The following is a 24706-nucleotide window of genomic DNA, read 5'->3' on the forward strand; positions in this document are numbered from 1 at the left end:
TCTCATCAACCCCTCACTGGCCCTGCCTCACTCTGCAAGCTCGCAGCCACCAGTCTCTTCTCTCCATCCTGCCTGTATGGTTGCCCCCCCACCCCTCCACCATTCCCAGGTCCCATCAGCCTTCTGGCTTATGCCAACCTCCTCAAGTGTCCCCCAGGAAACTCCAGAGGAGCTGCAGCTGGCTGATGTCTGTGTGCTTTGTGCTTGGGCTGGTGCCCCCTTCCCCCGCTGCACAGTCCCCTGGCCAATGGAGGCAGATTCATCCTTTCCAAACCTATTCTGAGTCTCTGCTACAGAAAAGAGATCAGTGCCCCCCTCCCCGCCCACCCCAGTGTGCTGAATCACTCCCGTGAACTGAAGCCCCTACTCCTGTGTTCCATTCCAGAAATCTCCCCAGCACCTTCGAAAGCTTTCCAAATGTCTCTCTCAAAATTTGCCCATCAGAACAGGACATGGTGTGGCAACCGAATCCTGTCCAGTGTCTTCAAAAGGCAGTAGCTTCAATAAGCACTTCTCAGCAGATGATACCTTCACAACTAGATGTTGTAACTGAGGGCTAAACTGATGAGAGGTGGATTCACAAAATAAATATTGGACGCACTCCCAACAGCACCACCTCTCCTACACTCCACTACTGCTTACCCCAGAAAGTGCCAGTGGCGCGATAGGACTTGCTCTATAATACAGAAAGTCTCAAAACTTTTCTGTAAGTCGGTGCCGTGAATTCAAGTGCACCCACTTCTATTTACATTTTAAAACATCCAAGCTAATGCCAATAAATTGTACCCCATTAAACAAGAGTTTAGTCTCCTCAGCGAAGAGATTTTGAGTTCACTGTCTCCAGACAGGACTGTACTTGTTTTTAGATTTGACGAAATTTGCCATTAAGCCAGTGTGAGAAGTATTCATGCAATATTCACCTGGCACACATTCAAGGCTCCTTCTGACACACTTCAATCTCCACAGTTTGGCATTTTGAAAATTGCAGTGACGATGACTATTGTCCTTAAAAAATCCATCCTGGGTGGATGGGAAGGTGGATATGTTTTTCTGTTTCAGGTATATGATTACAAACCCTGCCCAGACAGAGAGAGCATATTTACATTTCATTAGATGAATAATAAATGGAATAAATGTAGTTTGAGCTCAGTTTTTATAATATTACTGCCTGCCCCCAGTAATGGTGTTTTCTGACCCTCATTTGTAATTCTTTTGATTGTAACAGATGACAGGAATAAGAATATGCAGCACAGAAATATCACTGCATTGCTTTAGTTGAACATTGAGTCTAGGGGCCATAACAGACAGTATGGGGGCAGAGAACATCTAACCAATGCAGTTTGTCAAACCTCAGAGCAGCTGCTCGGTTAGATTGCCTTGTAGAAGCTGCAACACAGCAAAGGGACTTTTATTTCAACAATCTGTATGCTGAATAAAATAAAAATACAGCATTTTGAAAAGCAGCAAACCCAAAATAGCACATAGCATACTTGTCCAAATCCTGCAGCCTTTTCAGTTCCGAACTGGCTGCAGTGTAAGTTTAACTCCCTGCTCATACTGCAACATCGAATCTGATGGCAGGGTCCAGTTCTAAAGTCACGGAGCTTGGTAGCTTCTCTAGAAAGGCAAAGTATCCAAGAATAGTTTGTCAACAATGGCAGGTGGAGGGACCAGATCGGCGAGCTTCAGATAGAAAATGCGCTGGAGTCCTTGTGTGCAGAGGGTACACAGTTCGGGTAGTTTGCCCAAAAGTTTGGACAGATAGTTTGGCCTCATCTGTTCGCCTGTACTGGAGGTGACATGGTCTTTCAGACAAGTTATAATCTTGGTCTGCAGATCTTCAACTTTCTTAGGTTCTTTTAAGCCATGCCGGTCTGAAACATTGCAAGATCAAACAGGAGCCATGAAATTCATTTTTAGAACTGGATGCAAATGTACAGACAATAATTTAAACTTTAAAACCAAGATCATCTAGGCAAATGTATTCCATTTGAAAAAAGTTGTTACTCTCTCCAGCATAAAGAGATTGGATTCCAAAACAAGCCAGTGTTGCACTGCTGAAAGTCGGGTTAACCAGAGTACAACAATATTGTGCACATTGGGGGGGGGGGGGGCGGCGGTTCTTAACATCTGCCAACAAATCTGACTTCTGATTTTTCAGTGACACTTTTGCTCCCCTAGTTCCCTGGTGTAAAACTCTCTGAGATAATGACAACATTGGTACAACACACAGAATTTGCCTGAAGTGCAATTTCCCAACTCACTACTCTGGGAAACGACATTTACCTCCATAACAGCCAAGTGTCACTAACCCTGTTCCCATGAATCTGTTCACTTCAAAAAGGGGAGCATTCTGACCGGCTGCATCACCACCTGGTGCGAAGGCTCCAATGCACAGGATCACAAAGGCTGCAGAGAACTGTAGGTTCAGGCAGTTCCATCATGGGCACAATCCTCTCCACCTTTGAAGACATCTCCAGGAGATGGTGCCTCACTAAGGGTCTTTACCATCTGGGACGTGCCCTCTTCTCATTACTACCATCGAGGAGGAAGACAGGAGCCTGATGATCCACACTCAACAGTTCAGGATCAGCTCCTACCCTTCTGCCAACAGATTCCTGCATGCTCCATCAACCCATAAACACCACCTCCATTTCTACTTTATATTATTAATTTATTTTTGTAACTTAGTAATTTTATGTCTTTGCACAGTTGCTGCAAAAAAAATCATGTATGATAAATCTGACTCTGATTCTGAAAGAAGAATGGATTTAAAGCTCGGAAGAGAAAGGAAGGAAAATAGATAATGAAACTGGATTTTAAGATTTCCATTCACAAAGTAGAGTCGTAGTTTCCAGACATCACTTGGGCCAAATAAATTCCCTCATCATTGGAGGCTTGGGCTAAGGGGCCTGATCTTAGGGATAGAAAGAAAAAAATCAAGTCAAGAGAAGGAAGAAAAAGTAAAAAAAAAGATTGAAAAGTTAATCAGTTAATTTTGTTAATGTTCATTTCAAACACTCTCAATATTCAAGAGACATTGACAAGGCCAGATTTATTGTCTGTTATTTGGTTATCCTGAAACTCCTTTCACTCTAGAGATGAAGGATAGTTCTACAATATTCTGTAAACCATCTGAATTTGCTTTAAATCAACTACTGCCTATTTCAACATTTTATTTGCTTTTCACAGGTAGAATTTGCCAGTTCTGATATAGAAGGTCATTTGCCAGGGTGTATAAACATTTGTAAGGCTGTTACTAAACACGTTTAATCTGACTTCAATGGCTATCAATGATTGTGCAGAGGTCCAAAAGCAGAGAACTGCAGATGCAGGAATCCTGAAATAAAAAATGAAAGATACCAGAAACAGTCAGCACCTGTGGAGAGAGAAACAGAGTTAATGTTTCAGGTCAGTTTCATCAGAGTTTATCAACCTGAAATGTTAACTCTGTTCCTCTTCCTACAGATGCTGCCTGACCTGCTGAGTGTTTCCAGCATTTTCTTATTTTTTTTCCGACTGCAAATTTTCTGTTCGCAAAAAACTTGTGCACAATTAGTGAAAGCAAGTTGAATATGTTGGAGAAGTAGGTCTTAGGTAACTGACAATTTCATCATGATTTTCAAATGGACATTTCCTAACTTCCCATCATTGCTGTGGCCTTACACTGAGTCAGGTTAAAAGCAGGTGACTTCTCAACAACGACGCTCCTTTAAGAATTTAATGTGAAACGTTAACTGGATAAAAAGATTGGTGGAGGGGAGCTATACTGGATGAGAGTCAGAGTGCTCCCATCTGAATGGAAGGCAGGAAGTGGTATATAGCTCACCTGTTATGACCACCAGAGTCGCAAGGCAGGAGAAGCTGGACACGTCGATCTTCATCCGTTGCAGTGTGCTGGAGAAGCTGACGATAGAGTCGATCCATTCCCCAAAGCCTCGCACGCACTGCTGACGATGGAGTACGATGCCATTGCAGAAGATGAGCTTGCCTTCTTCAGGGTTGGACCTACAATCAGATGATACTCTAAGAGAGATGTACTGGGATCAAGGGATCCAACCCTCCTGTTAGCCTTTTGCTTAATAGGAAGAGGATCAAGTAAATCAAAGTGCCTCCTTTATTTTTCACACTTACATCTTGGGGGTCCACGTCAATAGATCCCTCAAATTTGTGATGCAAGTTGATAGGGTTGTTAAGAAGACATATGGTGCGTTGGCTTTCATTAGTTGGGGGACTGAGTTCAGGAACCACAGGTAATGTTGCAGCCCTATAAAACTCTGGTCACACCACACTTGGAGCATTGTGTTCAGTCCTGGCTGCCTCATTATAGGAAGGGTACAGAGGAGATTTACTAGGATGCTGTCTGGATTACATGAGGGAAGATTGGGCAAGCTGGGGCTTTTCTCTTTGAAGAGGAGGAGGATAAGAGGCGACATGATAGAGGTGTACAAGATTATAAAAGGCATAGATTGAGTGGAAAACCAGACACTTTTCCCGGGGTGGAAATGGCTAAGACCAGAGGGCACAGTTTTAAATTGATTGGATAAAAGTACAGGGGGGCTGATAGAGATATGTTTTTTTACACAAAGTGTGATGGGCGAGTGGAACACATTGCCAAGTATGTTGATAAAGACAGTTACATTTAGGGACATTTAAGGAAGTCTTAGATAGGCAAATGGATGATAGAAAAATAGAGGACCATGAAGAGTTAGCTTGATCTTAGAGTAGGTTAAAAGGTCAGTATAACATTGTGAGCCGAAGGATCTGTACTGTGCTGTAATATTCTCTGTTCTATGTTAGCCTCAGCATGAGCTTTAATTTTATTTCTCTCATTGACTTTCTCCAGCATCTCAGAGATACTGGAGAGTGCAGATGCTGGAATCTGGAGCGACAATCTGCTGGGGGAACTCAGCAGGTCATGCAGTATCTGTGGGGGTGAATGGAGAAGGGTTTTGACCTGAAATATTGGCAATTCCTTTCAACATGTTCTTCCCTCCCACCCCACAGATGTTGCAGTTATAGAAGGGATGGTGTTACCATGGCTCTGTATTCCAACATAATTCACGGTCTTCAGGAGGGGAGGGGGTGAAAGCATTGGGTCAAAAGTGGAGGGTGATATATTGACAGTGGGGGCCATCGTGTTTCCATACCCACCTGTAGGCCAACCTGAGGATGAAGAGCTCTAAAAAGGCAGATTCCAACAGTAGATCCTGATCCTCCTTGGGAAAACCACTGAAGCCTGGGATCTTCTCGGCCCACTTGCGTATCATGTCCATCGAGCCTGCCAACAGTTCGTAAAACTGTCGGACCTCCCCTGCTTCATCCTCTTCTGACTGGTAAGCGCTAGAATCCTGAAACTGGACCAGATGCTTCAAGTAAAGAGGAGAACCTTTCTGTTCACCAGAACAACTCTGACATATTTTATTAAATCAACAACAGCAAAGAAAAAATAAGAACCATCATCATCCATTAGATGTAAATTGACATTTCTTTGCAAAGCAGTAGCTTAGGTTTCAACAGGTATTTCTAGCTTTGTGAATTTTGCCTCCAATTAGAGAATGCAGGCTGGTTCAAGATTGCACTCAGGATCAGGGTTATTATCACTGATATATATTGTGAAATTTGTTGCTTTGCGGCAGCAGTACACGTAAAAATGACTATCTTATATTAAGAAATATGTGTTTAAAAAAAAAGTATTGCAAAAAGAGAGGAAACTAGTGAGGTAGTGTTGATGGATTCACCTATTCCTGAGCTGGACTGGTGTTGCTTAAATCATTTCTGAAGGCAAAATTGCACATTTTCTCTCATGAAGTTGGCGCCAGGCTTTATCTTTTTCTCTTCGCACGGCTGCGGATTTGCTACCTTCCAATCCTTTAAACCGGTGCGCACTAACTATAATTTGCTGAGGCGAATACTTTAATGATGCCTTCATCGCCACTTTATGTTCACAGAATAGGTCTGCAGGAGCAGCTTTGAAGGTGCAAACAGCCTCTTTGCGAATGGTGTGTCACGAGGCAGGTGGGTGGTGCAGTTACCGAATAAGTGAAGGGAAATCCTTCAAAGTGGAAGTAGTTCGCCACCTTCCCATGCCCATTTAATGCTTGGCAAACCAGATAATTAATGCCATACAAATGCTTGCTGCCGTAGCCCAGAGCTGGTTGTAGTCTCATAGGACAATAGAACTGAAGATGGTCTAGAAGTATAAGCTAGAAACTATTTTTGTGACTTGACAAAAATAACCCCTGGTACATTTGGCTTAGGTGCTTGACTTCCCCAACAACAGCCCCCCCCGCCCCCGCCGCTCCCGTTCCACACCCTCAGCTCAACTCCACCAACTCCAGGACTTCCCTGGTAACGGGCTGAGAGGCTTCCGTGTATTGCTCAGCACTGTCCACAGAGGGCACCTCCACATTTCAGCAGCCCCGGGCCCAAAAGATGTCCCCAGACCCTCAGTGCAGCGGGAGTAAGTGGGCACTGGCTGACAGCCCGAGTTCAAATAGGCTCCATTACAAGCAAGTAGGTCAGAAGAACCGCAAGTCGGTAATTACATGTGCATATCCAAGTGTTTGAATCATTTATCAAGTAGGTATCTTGCTTCCACCTCCCCAATACAAACATTTTCTTTTCAACTTCTCAACTGTTTTTGTTTTCCTTATATTTACCTTGGAATAATCTAGATTGGACATGACTGGGTTGGAATCAATATGTGCCCTGACCAACGCTGTGATGAGACTAACTGGAGCATTTGAAGGCGTAGCTTCTTGAACATTCTTTGGTTTGGATGGAAGTCGACCTCGGCGACCTTTCAGGCTGTCTGTGCGAACCACTGGAAGAAAAAAAGATTTAGAAATTCTTTTAAGCCTCTTAGGCTAAGGTGTTCTTCTTGCCACTGGAGCTACTGGATGTACAAAGTGAGCATTAACGAGGAGCAGATTTGAGTGTTACACAGAGTCTGGTCACTTCCTGGACTCCCGCAAAATTCCGCATGTAGATGAATTAGGGATACAGCCGTTATCTACTGGTCCAAGCTTACTCTTTTTTTTATTGCATTTAAAGATCTTGTTAAATGCTCCAGCTTGCCTTTCCACACACATTGTGTACATTAGGTCCAATAAAGAAGCTGCTACACCACCTGAAAGCAGCCAGCAACAAGAAACATTGCACTACTGATCCCCTGTTCCTCAAACAGTCTTGGACTCTGTAACTGTCTTTGCATATGCAAGTTGGTCCATCGCTGCTCTACCTGCCTACAAATGAATGATATCCCAGCACTGGGGCTCAAGATCCAACTTCAGGCACTCATGTCATTACTCTGTTCTCTCCTTTTCTTACCATTTTTCCTAATCTCCTTTCATTTCCACATCTAGTCAGAATACCTTCCATTTCTCCCCTCTTGCATGCTCCCTCTCTCTATCCCCAATATGAAACTACTCTTCTGCTTTCCCATTTACTCTTCCAGCTGTTTCAGATATAAATCTCTTTGGATAAGCCCCCAGTTTTCCTCTGTCCTCTTGTGAAGGGCCTACTGAAGTACAGTATCTATCACTGACCCCGATAAAAAGGAAGAATGTCCTGCACTTACACTGTCCCTCGTGTCCTTTGCAGGATTTTATCGTGAAAGGAGAACATATTCAAGTGCAGTTACTGTTGGAATGCAGGAGACACAGCAGCCAGTTTGCGCATAGTGATCTCACATACAGAGCAACACCAGTCTGTGTTTTCGTGCTGTTGCTGTTGGGGTGAATGTTGGCCAAGTCAGTGAGGATATCTCCCCTGATACTGAATCCTCCACATTCATAAGGCCATAAGACAATAAGACAGAGGAGCAGAATTAGGTGATTCAGCCCATCGAGTCTGCTCTGTCATTCCATCATGGCTGATTTATAATCCCTCTCACGCAATTCTCTTGCTTCCGGCCCGTAATCTTTGACACCGTGGCTAATCAAGAACCAATCACCCATGAGAGCAGATGGGGCTTCAGTTTAAGATCACATTTGAAAGACAGCACCTCCCTCGCAGCCTGGAATTTTGCGCTTCAGTCTCTCTCATCTCAACCCATGTCAATTTTCCCAATCAGAATACACCTTGCCAGCTCATTCACCCCACCCACCAGTAGATACTTGGGCTCTGCTGACAAATTGGCAATTGTACTCATCTCTGGAACCTCCGGATAACAAACACCCCAACATCAGACTCCTATTTATTGACCACAGCTCTGCCTTCAATGTCATAATCCCACACAAAATCATCTCCGGACTCCTCAACCCAGGACTCAACACCCCTCTCTGCAACTGGATCCCGACTTCCTGACCAACAGCCCATAATCTCAACACCTCTGCCACGATTAGTAATAATCCAATTACCACATTCTGGGCTTCCCTTCAGAGTGAGCACCCAAGGTTCAAGAGCCAAGTTCATTTGTCATGAGGACATTGAAACATACAGTGAAATGTGTCGTTTGCATTAACATCCAACACACCCGAAGTGCTGGGGGCAGGCTGCAAGTGCCGTTACACAGTCCAGTGCCCACCTCCCCAGTCTCTACAGTGCTGCAAGGCTGAAATGATTTCAATTGAGGACCCTTTGACATCATCAATGACACCGTCCTTCTCCAACGTCTCTCATCTAAGTGGGACTGCCCTTGTTTGATTTCATTCTGATGACAAAATTATGGTCAGAGCATCTTCACAATGGCTTCTATCTCCAGCTCACCCCTGCAGGGAGGAGGCCAGTTTGTCAGGCCAGAATTTGAAGGTTATTCCCCCTTATTTCAGCCCTGCGCCCCCCCCCCGCCCCCCCCCCCGCATCCCAAGCCTTCCTGAGAAGAATGGTATTCTGACCAGCCTATTAAACGTGAAGCATCTCAATTTGAAGAAGGATGTAGTGATTTCCTGGCGTATCTGATGAATAAACTCTTCTCGGGCTTCCAGCTGGAAGCCCGAGAAGAGCCTATTCATCTCAGTTTGGTCACAAACATCATCTAAGTCGGGCAAAAGCACAGTGATGCAGTGGTAGAGCCACGACTTCACTTCTCTAGAGACCAGGGTTCAATCCTGTCCTCGGCTGCTGCGTATGTGGAGATTGTGGGTTTCTCCTGGGTGCTCCTTACAAGACTCAGAGCAGCATCATAGTCACATCAGTCTCTATGGCAACACTTGGGAGTATGCAGCACCTCCTCTCTCACCCCAAGGCCTTGTATCCCAGCCACTGGTCCTTGCTCCAAATGTCAATCGTAGGGTCACACAGCGTGGAAACAGGCCCCAGCCAATGAGTCTGTGCCGGTCATCAACCATCCATTTAAACTGATCCTGCCCTTAATCCCATTTTTTATTTTTCTCCACACATTCTCACCATCTTCTCCCAGATTCTACCGCTCATCCACACACTGAGAACAATTTACAGTGGCCAGTTAATCCACCAGGATGTGGAATGAAGGATGTGGGAAAAAGCCAGAGCACTTGGGGGAAACCCACACGGTCACGGGGAAAACGTACAAATTCCACACAGACAGTGCCAAAGGTTGGGATCGAACCTGGGTCTCTGGAACTGTGAGGCAGCAGCTCTACCCGCTGTGCCACTGTGTCATCTACTTGCTGATAGTTCAGCTTTGCCTCTCTATCTTGTCTCTTGAGAGCTATGAGGACTTTATCAGCCATGAAAATCATGAGCCATCCAGAACCCAAGATTACAAGTGATCTTTGGCTTCATTACATCAACAAACACAGTTTTGCCCAGCATTTTAAAAGTTCCCTTTAAATAGAACGAAGTCCATATATCCTCACAAAAACAACAGTCAGTTTTAAATTGAAATGATTTTAATTCTTCAACTTGCCTCATGCAATACTCCTGCAAGATTACTTAATGCATTGAGTAACTCGCTACAAGGTGTCAGAATTAGGTTTATTATCTTTGACATATTTTGTGAAATTTGTTGTTTCATAACAGCAGTACAGTTCAAAACATAAAAAATTATAATTTACAATAAGAAATATATAAAAAATAAATAATGCAAAAAGTGAGGTAATCCATTCAGAAATCTGATGGCAGAGGGGAAGAAGCTGCTTCTAAAATTTTGAGTGTGTGTCTTCAGGCTCCTGTACCTTCACTGTACTGTACTGTCCTTATTTTCCTCTTCCAACACCAATGGCCACCAGTTCCATGTAGTGTGTTTGTGTGTGCGAGTGTGTGTATTGATGCATGGATGTGTTAATGTTAACTTCAGTGGGAGCGGGATCTTTCTTCCATTCAGAAGTGCCTGATGCCACCACTTTCTTGTGCCTCTGTTAGTTGTACACACACTACTTCTAGCAGCCAAGACCTGGCACAGGTGACCAGCCTCTGCATCTCCTGGGCGCCCAGGGACGAAGATTTCATTATGCCTGCTGTTTTGTCAGACGGCTTTTATGGAGATGCTCTGCTGTGCAGGGGGCACCGAGGTTGCAAGCTGCTGGAAAATAGACAGGGCAGAACACAGCAGAGTGCCAGAACCCCCAAAGGATCAGCTTCAGGTGTGTTTCACAGAGGTGAGTGACGCACGCTGGTCCCTCGGCACATGGCACCGCATACTGTGAAGGCTGCCCTGGGAACCCCTGTACTCTGAAGCTCAGTACAGGATCAGTTACCCCTTAAGTGCCTTTCCTGAACGGTTCCGTGATCCACAACACGCTCTGCGTCTCCTCTGCCAACGCCTTCCAAAGTGTAGCTGCTGCTTGGTTTAAGTCATGTCCATGGCCAGAGTGTCATGCTACAACCAGTAGCCCTGGGTGGAGGTCAACTCCTCCATGGGTTCTGGCACTTCTATAATGGGGGATGCTGGCATACGTGACAGGCCAGAAATCTGTTGTATTTCTAACCAGGAGTGATTGGTCATGCCTTTTGTTTTAATTAGTGAATAAAATCTTGTTTGTTGGCCAGCTGGTGTTTAATGACTGGGAGCAAATGTTTAGTTGGCGGCCAGAAATAAACTTTTCCACATTTGTCGAGGTTACCTCGGATGAAGGTTGAGTCACCTCAGTCTAGGGTTCATTGACGAGTGCTGATGGTCAAGTCCTCATTCAGGTGACTGGAACTTTCATATTGATCAACAGGATGGGAGAAAGAGTCAGAGCGAGACAATTGCAATGATCTCCACCATCAGTGATTGCTGCAAAGCGAAGCTTTACACGACTGGCTTTGTTGATACGGGCGTGGATGTCTGGAAGCCAGTTTCTGGGAAACCAGTCTGAACACTATAAATCCTAATGTGAGTGATGGCTGGGTTCCATTCTGAAATATACCTCCCTTGCAAGCTCCTCCTAACTCAATGTCAGCTTCAAAGCGAAGGGTGGTATAGTTGTTTGTTTTGCGCACCAGCTAACTGTAAGGGGTCCACAAACTTTGGTGATCACTTTGCAGTGATACAAAACAAGAGTATGCTCTACGTCACAGAAAGTGATCAAAAATTCAAGATATTTAGTACTTCTGAAGAGGAGAGGCATGGGTGTTAGAAGCAAAATAATCAAATTACATTTTGCACGCTACGGTCCCGAGGAGACACCAGATTGCTTGGAGGTGGAGAGAGTTTAAAAGAAGTGAGCGAGGGCAGTCAGCACATTTTTGCGCAACAGTCCAGAGGAGACATTGGAGGGCGTAGAGGGGGAGAGAGTTTAAAAGAAGTGCGCAGGGGAAGTTGGTACATTTTTGTGTGCCACATTTCTGAGGAGACATTGGATTGCGCAGAATTAGGCACTTGGCAAGAACCAATGAAAAGAAGTTAGGTTTAAGCAGAGCGGCCATTGTGAGAGCACTGATTGTGTGAGTGGGCCAGTGTTAGAGTGGGGAGTTGAGGCTTTGGCAAGGAGAAGCTAAGCCGTAGATGAATTTTTTTTTCATTACTTGTTCTTTCTTTATTTCTTACTGCACATTTAGAGCAGAGGGGATGCCAGGCAGGTTATCTAAGAAGGAATGTGCTGGCATTGAAGAAGGAGGTTCATGAGAATGATCCTGGGAATAAAAGAATTAACGTATGAGGAGTGATTGATGGCTCTGGGCCTGTAGTCACTGGAATTCAGAAGAATGTGGGGAAATATTGAACCTTATTGAATATTGAAAGGCCTTGATAGAGTGAGCATTGAGAGATTGTTTCCAATAGTGGGCGAGTCTAGGCCCAGAGCCATCAATCACTCCTCATACGTTAACTCTTTTAGGATAGAAATATACGTTAACTCTTTCAGGATAGAAATATATCCCTTCAGAATAGAGATGAGGAGGGATTTATTTAGCAGAGGATGGTGAATTTGTGGAATTCATTGCCACATATCGTTATGGAGACAAGTTATTAGGTATATTTAAAGTAGAGGTTGATAGCTTCTTGATTAATAAGGGAGTTAAAGGTTACAGGGAGAAGGCAGGAAAATGGGTGGAGAGGGATAATAAATCAGCCATGATGGAATGGCAGAGCAGACTCAATGGGCCGAACAGCCTAATTCTGCTCCTTTGTCTTGAAATCTACCTGTAGTCAATGGCCCTCTGAAAAGGCTAAGGAGGAGTAACAAAAGAATCAGGTCACTACAGCAAGACATAATAAAGATAATCCCAGTGAACGACCCAGGCATGACAAAGGTACCACCAACCCAAATCTTGCAAAACCTTCCTTGCAAAGCACTGGGGACTTGAGCCAAAATGAATAGGCAAGTCCAACATTAGTATGATACTGTCAACCAAAAACCTGCAAGCGCTGGAAAGTTCCACATAAAGGTTTGTTTGCGATTGGAATTAATCTGTTGGCATGGGTGGAAAAACTGGCTGACAGACAGGAAACAGAGAATCAACGGGCCTTCTTCGGGGTGGCAGGTACTGACAAGTGGGGTCATTGCTTGGCCCTCAGCTACTCATCTTATGTACTTTGATATGATTTGGGTGATGGAACAAAATGTATGTTGCACATTGGACTCTACAACTCATGTTCTCAGTATCATTTATTTATTTGTTTGTTTGTTTATTTATTTTTGTATTTGCAGAGTTTGTCTTCTTTTGCATATTGGTTGTTTGTCAGCCTTTGTGTGTAGATTTTCATTGATTTTATTGAATTTCTCTGTTATACTGTGAATGCCTGGAAGAAAATGAGTCTTAGGCTAGTACGTGGTGAAATATACATATATTGATAATAAATTTCTTTTGAACTTTGAACTTTCTTCAAAGCTTGCTGTTGGCAACTGAGTGAGACTGCAGGTTGTGGGGAGGATTTAAAGACGCCCTGAGGTGATTTAGACGGGTTGAGTGAATGGAGAATCATACAGCAGATGTAGAATAATGTGGATGAGTGTGCGAGGAAGAACAAAAAGACAAACTAATATAAACACCACACAGACTAAGTGCTCGGTCACCTCCAACTTCTGAGGTCTCTCGCCCATCTTTAATCACTCTCCATTTAATGTCAATAGCGGCAACCTCTGAACTGGCAAGGGGGTATTTTGGTGTGAACTAATGCAGTGGTACAACTCCCTCTTATCAAAGTTGACCTCCTTTCAAAAAGTATCCACTCAGTAAGTTCTCACTGTGCTTTGAGAAGCTATACATGATACAGTTTCTCCAAAATGATCACCTGTTTGCTCCGCTGGGTTGAATTATGCACATGTTAATATGGATGTCTTCTGTTCGTCTGGAATGGAAAGGATGTCTATACTTACCTCCAAGCTTTTCTGATTACAAAGGTCAATTCTATTTGCTGCACATTCAACCCTTGGTTTCCTCTTCAACCCTACTGATTTGATTATGGTAAACTTAAGCCTTGAATATCTTTGTCTCTGAGTATAATTGTTCTTGAAAATAAACCACCAAAACACAGCTCACTGGAGATGCATGTGAAACAAAGCCTCGCATGTGACAGTAAAAGGTGGGAGGGGGTAGTTTCTGAAACTGTTACTTCCCTATTGCGAAAATTTCTCAAGGGAGTATGTAAAGAAGTGACTTGCGTTCTAAATGGCAAACACACCTTATTTATATACCCTTAGATAATACAATTATTTGGTGGCTGGAATTAAATCACTAATGTTAGTGGAAAGGCAGGTGCAATTAATGGGATCCGTGGTTGATAAGCAGAATGTGTGCATTTATATATATCCAGAATTTCTCAAAGGGCTTACCTTCTTTTACCATGCCCACAGCAAGACATTTCTGAAAACGGCAAAACTGGCATCGATTCCGTCGCCGTTTATCCACGGGGCAGTCTTTATTAGCGAGGCAAACATACTTGGCATTTTTCTGAACTGTGCGCTATGGAAACAAATGGAAATTACCAGTGAGAAGAGTGCCTAACTAAGGAGCATCCAGTAGACAGATACAACCTGCCACGGCAACTGGATGTACACACAAATCTACCAACAAACCTTCCAGCATGCATCCCCATTCCTGTACCAGAGCACCAATCATACCTCAAAGGTTGAAAGTCTAAATCAAGAAGCCCTCCTACTCCAATCGTTCTGTCCCCTCCCTCCTTCCATACAGCAGAAGATACAAAATCTTGAGAACATGTAGCACCAGGCTCAAGGACAGCATCATTCCTATCATTATAACACAGTTGAATAGCTCCGTTGCACAATAGAAATGAACTCTTGACCTCTCAATCAATCTTGTCATCACCTTGCACTTTATTGTCTACTTGCACTGCCCTCTCTCTGTAAGTGTGACACTCTATTCTGCATTCTGTTATTGGTTTCCCTTTGTACTACCTCGATGCATTGATGTTTGGAATGGTCAGTCTGGATGGCATGCAAAAAAAAAGCATTTCACTGTATCTCAGTATATGTGACAATAATGAACTAATTACCAGTTACCAAGCCTTCCATTCTAGGTACCTCATTGCCTTTTCTCAGCTTCACTAGGAGTTGAGGAGCTTTGGTATATCTCTTATAATGTCTCCAGATGTAGTGTGGAGAGCATTCTAACTGGTTGCATCACAACCTGGTATGGAGGCTCCAATGCACAGGAACAAAAGAGTCTGCAGAGGGCTGTAGACTCAATCTGCTCCATCACCGGCACAATCCTCCCCTCCATCAAAGACATCTTCAAGAGGTGGTGCTTCAAGAAGGTGGCATCATCACTAAGGACCCTCACCATCTGGGACATGCCTTTTTCTCATTGCTCCCATCAGGGAGGATGTACGGGAGCCTGAAGATACATACTCGATGATTCAGGGACACGTTCTTCCCCTCTGCCATCAGATTTACACCTCTACCACCATCTCCTCCCTCTCCAAGTCCAGGTTGCAGTGACTGGTCCACTGAGGGGAGAAGATCATTGACTGTCATCTACGTACATTTAAAGACCTGTTCATCGCCAGAGTGAAGAAAAGAGCTGAAAGAATACTGCTGACTCCACCCACCCTAGCAGCCACCTACTCACCAAACTGTCATCAGGGAGACGCTACAAGTCCATCACCACCAGGACTACACGTCATCTCCAAAGCTTCCTTCCTGTAGCTCTCCAGCTTCTCAACAAAACTCACTCAGGTGGAATACCCTCACTGTCCCTGCACAACATCCAGTAAACGGCCTTTCCTGATTTCCTTGTTCTGCTGATACTCATTTAGTCTGCTCATGTGTTCACATTTATTTAATTTGATTATTGATGTTTGCACATGTGATCGTTCTGCTAATTGTTGATTGCTCATGACTGTTTGCACTATCGTCTTGTAAACCATTGGTTGCTATTGTGTTGCCTGTTATGGTATTGTCCTGTGTTTTACAGTTGGCACCGAAACACAATCAATTCTGGTACGTTTCACACACTGGCAATAAAGTGATTTGGACTCTGATTTCTGAATGAACGTATCGGTTCTGATTTTGATTCTGAAGTCAGCTTCAGTGCCAAAGACCTGAAGGTCAGAAGAATTTTAGATGATCAGTCACTGCTGCTGCTTCTCATTGCAACTGAGTGATGCACAGCAGAATGCTTCAGTGGACTGAGGCTAGAGCAAGGTCAGTGGGCTGGAATAGCTTGCCAGCACTCACCATTCATGCTCCAGCTTGGAGAAGATGGTTAGATGGGGAAAGCAACGTGGAACTTCAACACCCGTGGTATGTCCTATCCTGCTGGGGGAAGCTGTGGGGGCAGGTGAAGGGGAAGGCGGGACAACGGGGGGGTCTTAAAACATCGTAATAAACAAATGGGGGTGGAGCAGTTTGGATGCAACCTTTTATACATTTCACTTACACTCGGTGGTACACCTGTGCACTGCTCATTAATGCAAGTCTCCAGTCAGCCAATCATGTGGCCGCAACTCAATGCATAAAAGCATGCAGCAGTGGTCGAGAGGGTCTGTTGCTGTTCAAACCAAAGATCACAATGGGGAGGAATTGTGAACTAAGTGACTTTGACCATGGAAATGATTGTTGGTGCCAGAAACTGCTGATCTCCTGGGATTTTCACACACAACAGTCTCCTGAGTTTATAAAGCATGGTGCATAAAACAAAAAAAAACATCCAGTGTGTGGCAGTTCTGTGGGCAAAAACACCTTGTTAATGAGAGAGGTCAGAGTAAAATGTCTAGATTGGTTCAAGCTGACAGGAAGGTGACAGTAACTCAACTACATGTTACAACAGTGGTGTACAGTAGAGCATTTCTGAACGCACAACACATTGAACCTTGAAGTGGATGGGCTACAGCAGCAGAAGACCAGGAACATACAGAAACACATTCAGTGGCTACTTTATTAGGTACCTCTTTAACTAACAGTGGCTACTGAGTGTACATTTGGAGGACTTTGAAAACAAAACAAACTGCAGGTACTGGAAATCTGAAATAAAACAGGAGATACTTTCCTTGCTAGTCCGCTGCAGTGCAGTCCTGACATAGAGTCTTCACCTCAAAATGGACCTTGTTCCTCTTTCCACAGACAATGGCCAACTTCCAGCATTGTCTATGTGTATCGACCTTGCTAAGTGAACAAATAAGATCTTGATAGTTCCTCTTTTGACAAGTTAATGTGAGAGGAGGTGGAAAAGCTCGAGGGCTGGTGCCAGGCAAATAATCTCTTCTTCAATGATAACAAGACAAAGAGGATGGTTATCGATTTCAGGAGAACTCGCACCACCCACATCCCTCTTTCCATCAATCGCACAGCAGTGGAAACTGAGCCAGTTTCAAATTCCTGGGGTGCACATCTCACACAACCTCTGATGGTCCCAGAACACATTCTACACAATCAGGAAAGCTCACCGACACCTTTACTTTCTGAGGAGGCTAAGGTGAGCTGGACTGTGCACATCAATACTCACGTCATTCTACAGGTGTGCAGTAGACAGGACCTTAACAAGCTGCATTACTGCATGGTACAGAAAATGCACAGCAGCGGACAGGAAGGCTCTATAATGGGTAGTCAAAACTACCCAATGTATCACCGGTGCCAGCCTACCTGCCATCAAGGACATGTATACAGAAACATCCCGGAAAAGGGCCAGTAACATCATGAAGGATCCCACCCACCCTGCTCCTGTTTGTCCCACTCCCGTCAAGGAGGAGGCTACACCAGGACCACCAGTCTCAAAAACAGTTACTTTCCTAAGCAGTAAGGCTGATCAACATATCCACACCCCCAACCACCATTACTTTATCATTTCCTCTCAGTCACTCCTGTGCCTAGCATGACTTTATGGACATCCAATCAATCTGAGTATATAAGCTATCTTATATATTTATATTTGTGTTTTTATCTTACTATGTTCTTTTATGTGTTGCATGGGATCCAGCATAACAATTATCTTGTTCTCATTTACACTTGTGTACTGGAAATGACATTTGAACCTTGAAACCCCGGGAACATCAGCACCATACAGATGATGGGCAAAGATGGCCCCCTCTTGGGGAACAAACAGCTCACTTGGCAGTGGGGAATTGAAGGCAATAACGTAGAGGCTCTTGATGCCTTTGGTGCTCCTGTGTATCTGAGGTCAATAGGAAATCAGCAAAGGTATAAAGAGAGGAGCGATGTAGCAGAGAGTTGTGGACTCAGTGCAGTCTCCCCTCCAAGGGCTCTGAATAAATTTCTCACTGCCTTGGTAAAGCATCCATGCGTCCAAATCTTGTAGCCAAAATTTTAAATATCGAATATTAATTGCCCAATAATAGAATCTAAAATTTGGGAGGGCAAATTTACCCTCATTGGGTAAATCTTGAATCTAATTCATTCCAAGGGTTTTCCTTGGGTTCAGTTTTAGGAACTTTACTTCCTTTTACTTCTTTTAAATCATATAAACAAATGAATAACCCAATAGTTAAACATACTTTACATATATGGTTTCAATTCCGAAGATTTTTTGGGTTTAATCAATTCATTCTAGCAAGTCCCATTATATCAAATTTTCTTTTTCAACCTTCCATGATGGATCAAGCTTACTTTGATTGGAAAACCAAAGGTATAATATCTTTTCACGATTTATTCTTGGATAACTGTTTTATGTCTTTTGATCAACTCTCTAATAAATATAACTTACCCAGATCTCACTTTTTTAGATATTTACAGATTAGAAACTTTTTAATTACTGTCTCTCCTAATTTTCCACACCCATATCCAATGGACACTTTTGAAAAAAATCTTAGTCTTAAATCTTTCTCAGAAAGGTGTAATAGCAATTGTATATAATATAATTATGAATTTATGTCCTGATGCCTCTAATAGAATTAAAGCTGACTGGGAAAGAGAACTTGAGATTAATATACCGACTGAAAAATGGGAAAAAATTCTTCAGTTGGTGAATTCATCCTCTGTATGTGGTAAAGCATCCATGGACCCCTCCCAGCCGGAACATTCTTCTTCCTTCCTCCCACCATCAGGAAGATACAAAAGCTTGAAAACAGGCACCATCAGACTCAAGAACAGCTTCTGTCTGGCTGTTATAAGACTATTGAATAGACCTCTTGTATAATAAAGATGAATTATTGATGTCTCTTGACCTCACAATTTATCTCAGCATGGCCTTTACACTTTATCTGTCTACCTGCACTGCACTTTATGTGCAACCTCAATGTACTCAGGGAAGAGTCAGAATCAGGTTTATTATTCCTGAAATTTGTTTTCTGGCAGGACATAAAAAATTACTATGCGTTACTATAATAAAAATAATTCAAAAATCGAACAAAATAGTGAGGTACTGTTCATGGGTTTATGGACCATTCAGAAATCTGATGGTGGAGGGGAGGAAGTTGTTCCCGAATCATTGAGCGTGGGTCTTCAGCCTCCTGTACCTCCTCCCTGATGGTAGTAATGAGAAGAGGGCATGTCCCAGATGGTGATGGTCCTTAATGATGGATGTCGCCTTGTTGAGGCACTGCCTCTTGAAGATGTGCTTTACATTGAGGAGGGTCGTACCCGTGATGGAGCTGACCAAATCTACAACCCTCTGCAGCATCTTGTGATCCAGTGCATTGCAGCCTCCACACTAGGTGGTGATGCAACCAGTCAAAGGCTCTCCATGGTACATGTGGAGAAATCTACTAGGGTTTTTGATGACAGTGGATAGGAAAATGGATGCTTTCAGCCGGTCTATAATAAACTGGGCGCACGTCATTTTCACCTGCTCACCCAGTTGGGACGCTCTCATCTAGCTAGTCTGAGGGCCCAGTAGTGTAAACACTGCCTTCTCAAGCTGCTTACAAAGTATCGAGTGGTGTACCTTGGGGGATATTTTATCTACAGTCTGTTCATTCATTAAAACACATAATCATAGAATTGCCATCGTACCAAAGAAAGCCATTTGCCCTGTTAGGTCTGTACCAGCTCTTTGAGCACCAATATTGTCTGTTTCATTCCCTACACTTTCCTCGCAACACTGCAAACTTTTTATATTCAAATAGTTATCCAATCCCCTTTCAAAAAACCACAATCAAACCTGCATCCACCACGCTGTCTGGCAGTGCATGTGCGATGATGCAAGACACAGAAGAACGATGCCATTATGTAAAGGTATTTATCCACTTCAAACTTAATAAATAACCCTCACACAAGGATAATGTGCTTATCTGACATATAGCGGAAGACATATTGTTGCTAAGCAAATGGCCTTTTGATAGGAAGTTAGCATATTTGCAAAACAACTGTCTTGAATCTATCTGCCCACTCTCCCTCGCTCTCCCAAGAAACAATGTCACATCTGTGCTGAATATCTGTGTTGTCGATGTTACATGATGAAAAACAGATTTGTTTTTGACAAAATACCATGAAGATTCTGTGCTTAAAGGGCATATTGAGTCACACACTCATTCACTGGCCCTTTTGGTCATACTCAAGTCCATCACATTTTTTCACACAAGTTGTGAATTTTTTTTGTTTTGTGGCAACAGTACAGTGCAGGCATAATAAGTTGCTATAAATAATTGTTACAATAAAAGATAAATAATGCAAAAGAGGAATACTGAGGTAGTGTTCATGGGTTTATTATCCATTCAGAAACTTGATGGCAGAGGGGAAGAACCCGTTCCTCAAACATTGAGTGTGAGTTTTCAGGTTCCTGTGCCTCCTTCATGATGGACGCCACCTTCTTGAGGCACTGCCTCCTGAAGACATCCTTGATAGTGGGGAGGCTTGTATCCGTGATGGAGCTGGTTGAGTTTACAACCCTCTGCAGCCTCCATACCAGATGGTGGTGGAACCAGTCAGAATGCTCTTCATGGTACATATGTAGACATTTGCTGGAGTCTTTGGTGACATACCAAATCTCCTCAAACTCCGAATGAAATTTAGCCATTGATAATGCCTTTGCCATGTGTTGAGCCCAGGATAGATCCTTCAAGACGTTGATGCCCAGGAACTGGAAACTGTTCATGTTTTCCATCACTGACCCCTTCAATCAGGACTGATGTGTGTTCTCCCGACTTCTCCTTCCTGAATTCTACAATGTTTCAGGCTGAGATCCTTCAGCAAAGGCCTAGCTAGGATGGATGTGGAGAGGACATTTCCTATAGTGGGGGAGTCTAGGACTAGAGGACCAGAGGGCACAGCCTCAGAATACAAGGACGTCCCTTTAGAGCAGAGATGAGGAGGAATTCCTTAAGCCAGAGGGTGGTGTATCTGTGGAATTCGTTGCCACAGACAGCTGTGGAAACCAAGTCATTGGGTATATTTAAAGCGGAGGTTGATAGGTTCTTGACTTGTAAGGCTGTTAAAGGTTATGGAGAGAAGGCAGGAGAACAGGGTTGAGAAGGATAATAAATCAGCCATGATGGAATGGTGGAGCAGACTCGATGGATCGAATAGCCTAAGTCTGCTCCCATGTCTTACGATCTCATGAATGAGGCATGCTTTTTTTGAATGGATGAACAGGCTTGAGGGGCTTAAATGCTCACTCAAGCTCTTGCTCCTCAAGCCGCCACATCCCTGGAAGTTTCAGAGCTATTAAAACATGGTGCGGGATGTGAAGAGAGATAAGGGAGTCAGCTGAAAGCACCCCGTCACGGCTGTGCAAGAACCAGGCTTCCTGAAACCTGCGGATCTTGAAATCTATGTGTGAGTAACTGATTGTGTGTGGAGGAAGGGTGGGTGGGGGAATTCTCATGTCACTGGCTTTCAGTGAAAGCACGAGTTAGTCACAAGTGAGTCACGACTGAGATATAAAGGTCTCTCTTAGAAATGTAATTACCTTGGTATTCCCCCAGATCCCCATTGTTGTCAGCTTAAGCCACAAGTTGAGAAAAGATACCTTAAGGAGCCAAATATTGGTTACACTACTATTGCAATCACAGTTACTATTAATGCATTACTTTCAAATGCTATTTTGATCACAGACAGTTTAGAAGGGGCTATTTAATACAGCTTTACAGTGATATGTGAGACAGAGAGTTACATGAAACTCTAAGGTACAACCAAGTCCATTTTTAAATACTAACCTGGGAATTGATCCAAAAGAACTCAATATCAGCTAGTACTGGTGAGTATTTTGCTAAAGATTTACCCAGGACACAAATTTCTGACAATGACATCATTATCATCTTTGTTTCACAGTTCCAGTATTTACAATATTTCGATTTGTTCTTTTGAGTATTTTGTATCTATTTTACTTATAAGGCACAAATAGAGTTATCACCATTTTAACAATCTTAAAGCACAGAATGAAGTCACTGGATTATGTTTCTGCTGACTCTTTAAAAGAGCTCTCCATTAATCCGAAACATTGTTTTTTTTCTCCATTGCCCTGTTTTGTTTTTACCCTTTCAGGTATTAATCCAATACCTTTGAGGACATTTCTATTCAATTTGTTCCCACTATCCTTTCAGGAGAGCGTGCAACATTATTATAACAACTTGCTGCATGAATAAATGACTGTTCCTTTCCTTCCAGATCTTTGCAAGGTGGGTCTGATGCTTTCCAGTAATTGACCCTCCTGCCACTGGAACAAATTCGCTTTCCTTTCTCCATCGAAACCACCATTGCAGAGGTTCCGCAGATGCTGGAATTCCAGAGCAACAAACACAAAATGCTGGAGGCATTCGACAGGTCAGTCAGCATCCATGGAAGGGAATGAACAGTCAATATTTTGGGCTGAGATCCCTCATCAGCTTTGGAAAGGAAGGGGAAAGAAGCCAGAATAAGAAAGTTGGTGGAGGGGAGGGGGATGATGTGAGTAGCTGGGGAGGTGATAGGTGAAAGTGGTAAAAGGCTGAGGAAGGAGGAATCTGATAGGAGGGGACAGTGGTAAAAGGCTGAAGAAGGAGCAATCTGATAGGAGGGGACAGTGGACCATGGAAGAAAGTGTAGGAGGAGGGGAACCAGGGGTGGGTGATGGGCAGATGAAAACCACCATTATGTACCTCCTTAATCCTCCTATTCTGAAGAGAACTACCCCACCTTCTCCCACTTCTTTTACATAGTTGAAGTCATTCACCTCGAGATCATATGAGGAGATCTCTATAACCTCTCCAGGCCATGACATTCTTCCTGATGCATAGTAACTATATCCTAGCTGAAGCCTAGCCATATCTTCAATGCTCACAAGAGATATTGCTACTCCATTGAATAGATTCAGCTCTCATTTGTAATTGTGATATTCAATAGGGTGATCATAATTGAATTATTGAATTGAAACCCAAGTCTCTCCCCTCCCTGGCTCCATAATCCGTACAACCCAGACACTTCTTCTTATGACCACAACCCGTCCAGTTCCTGTACACCTCGCAATCCCTGCAAGTCCCCTCCATTTCTATACCCCTTCCTGCCTTTGTAATATCCTTCAATCCCACATACTAGTAAAGCCAGAAGCAGGGTGATAGGAATAATAGTACAACTGAAATGTGTGGCTAAAAAGCTAGTGTACGAGGCAGGGTTTCAGATACCTGGGATTCCTTCCAGGGCAGGTGGAACAGAGATATGAGGGATAGGTTGTACCTGTACTGAAAGTGAACCAATATCCTTGCATCACACATCAAAGTTGCTGGTGAACACAGCAGGCCAGGCAGCATCTCTAGGAAGAGGTACAGTCGACGTTTCGGGCCGAGACCCTTAGTCCTGACCTCTTCCTAGAGATGCTGCCTGGCCTGCTGCGTTCACCAACAACTTTGATGTGTGTTGCTTGAATTTCCAGCATCTGCAGAATTCCTCGTGTTTGCAATATCCTTGCATGGAGTTTCTCTAGTGCTATTCAGGTAGGTTTTAACTAGTGTGCCAGAGGGTGGCAACCAGAGCTACAGGTCAGTAGATATAGAGATTGAGGAAAAGGTAGAGGTTAAGTCAAGTAGGTATTATAGGGAAAACAGGCAAAGCCCAGATAATAAACATAGCAGGAATGATGGTCTAAAGTGTATTTATTTCAATGCAACTATTACAGGTCAGGCAGATGAAGTTAGATCCTGGACCTAACATAGAAATACCGTATGATTTTTAAGCCATTATTGATGCTTGGTTGAGAAAAGAGGAGGGCTGGCAGCTCAGTGTTCCAGGATTCAGATGTTTCAGGTGTGATAAGAAAGGGATGTAAAGGAAGAAGAGGGATTGCACGACTGATCAGGGAGAGTGTCACAACAGCACTTAGACAGGACATCCTGGAAGCTCATCGACTGAGGCAATATGGACAAAGCTCAGGAGTAAGTAAGGAGCAATTACTATGATTGGGTTATGCTATAGGCCTTCCAAGAGCCAGCAGGAGATAGAGTAACAGATATGTAGGCAGAGTATGGAAAGATGTAAAAGTAACAGTGTTGTTGCGGGTGACTTTAATTTCCCCAACTTTGTCTTGAAGTGTCAGAGGTTTAGATGGGGCAGATTTTTTTTGGTGCATCCAAGAGGGTGTATTGAAACAATTTTTTGCAGATAATTCAACCAGGGAAATGGCCATATTAGATCTTGTACCAGGAAACAAGCCTGGCCAAGTGATCAAAGTTTCAATGGGAGTTCATTCTGAGAACAGTGATTATAATTCCTCAAATTTTAAGATAGTTATAGATAAGGATAAGACATTGTGGTGATAGGGGATTCATTAGTTAGGGAAACAAAAAGGAGGTTCTGTGGATGACAGCGAGATTTCCAGATGGTATGTTGTCTCCTAGGTGCCAGAGTCTGGGAAATCTCAGATCAAGTACTCAGTGGGAGGGCGAGCAGCCAGAGGTTGTGGTCCATATAGGTACCAATGACGTGGGTAGGAAGAGGGACAAGGTTCTGCAAAGTAGGTAACACACATAAAAGTTGCTGGTGAAGGCAGCAACGATATTGCGTTCACCAGCAACTTTTATATGTGTTGCTTG

The 24706-nt window shown here is 43.5% G+C and overlaps 1 protein-coding gene across 1 annotated transcript in view; it reads right to left on the reverse strand.

Annotated features, from left to right (window-relative positions):
• Window positions 1–333: 333 nt before the first annotated feature.
• LOC140191935 (nuclear receptor subfamily 4 group A member 1-like) overlaps window positions 334–24706 on the reverse strand; it is a 55222-nt gene continuing 30849 nt past the window's right edge. Inside the window, exons 3-7 of the mRNA XM_072249825.1 lie at window positions 14124–14253; window positions 6663–6826; window positions 5155–5357; window positions 3830–4008; window positions 334–1874 (exon numbers count right to left, since the gene is read on the reverse strand). Of these exons, the coding sequence (XP_072105926.1) occupies window positions 1618–1874; window positions 3830–4008; window positions 5155–5357; window positions 6663–6826; window positions 14124–14253 (933 nt within the window). The 3' untranslated portion in view covers window positions 334–1617. The remainder of the gene's footprint in view (window positions 1875–3829; window positions 4009–5154; window positions 5358–6662; window positions 6827–14123; window positions 14254–24706) is intronic.

Source organism: Mobula birostris, chromosome X, assembly GCF_030028105.1.
Source record: "Mobula birostris isolate sMobBir1 chromosome X, sMobBir1.hap1, whole genome shotgun sequence".
Taxonomy (NCBI): domain Eukaryota; kingdom Metazoa; phylum Chordata; class Chondrichthyes; order Myliobatiformes; family Myliobatidae; genus Mobula; species Mobula birostris.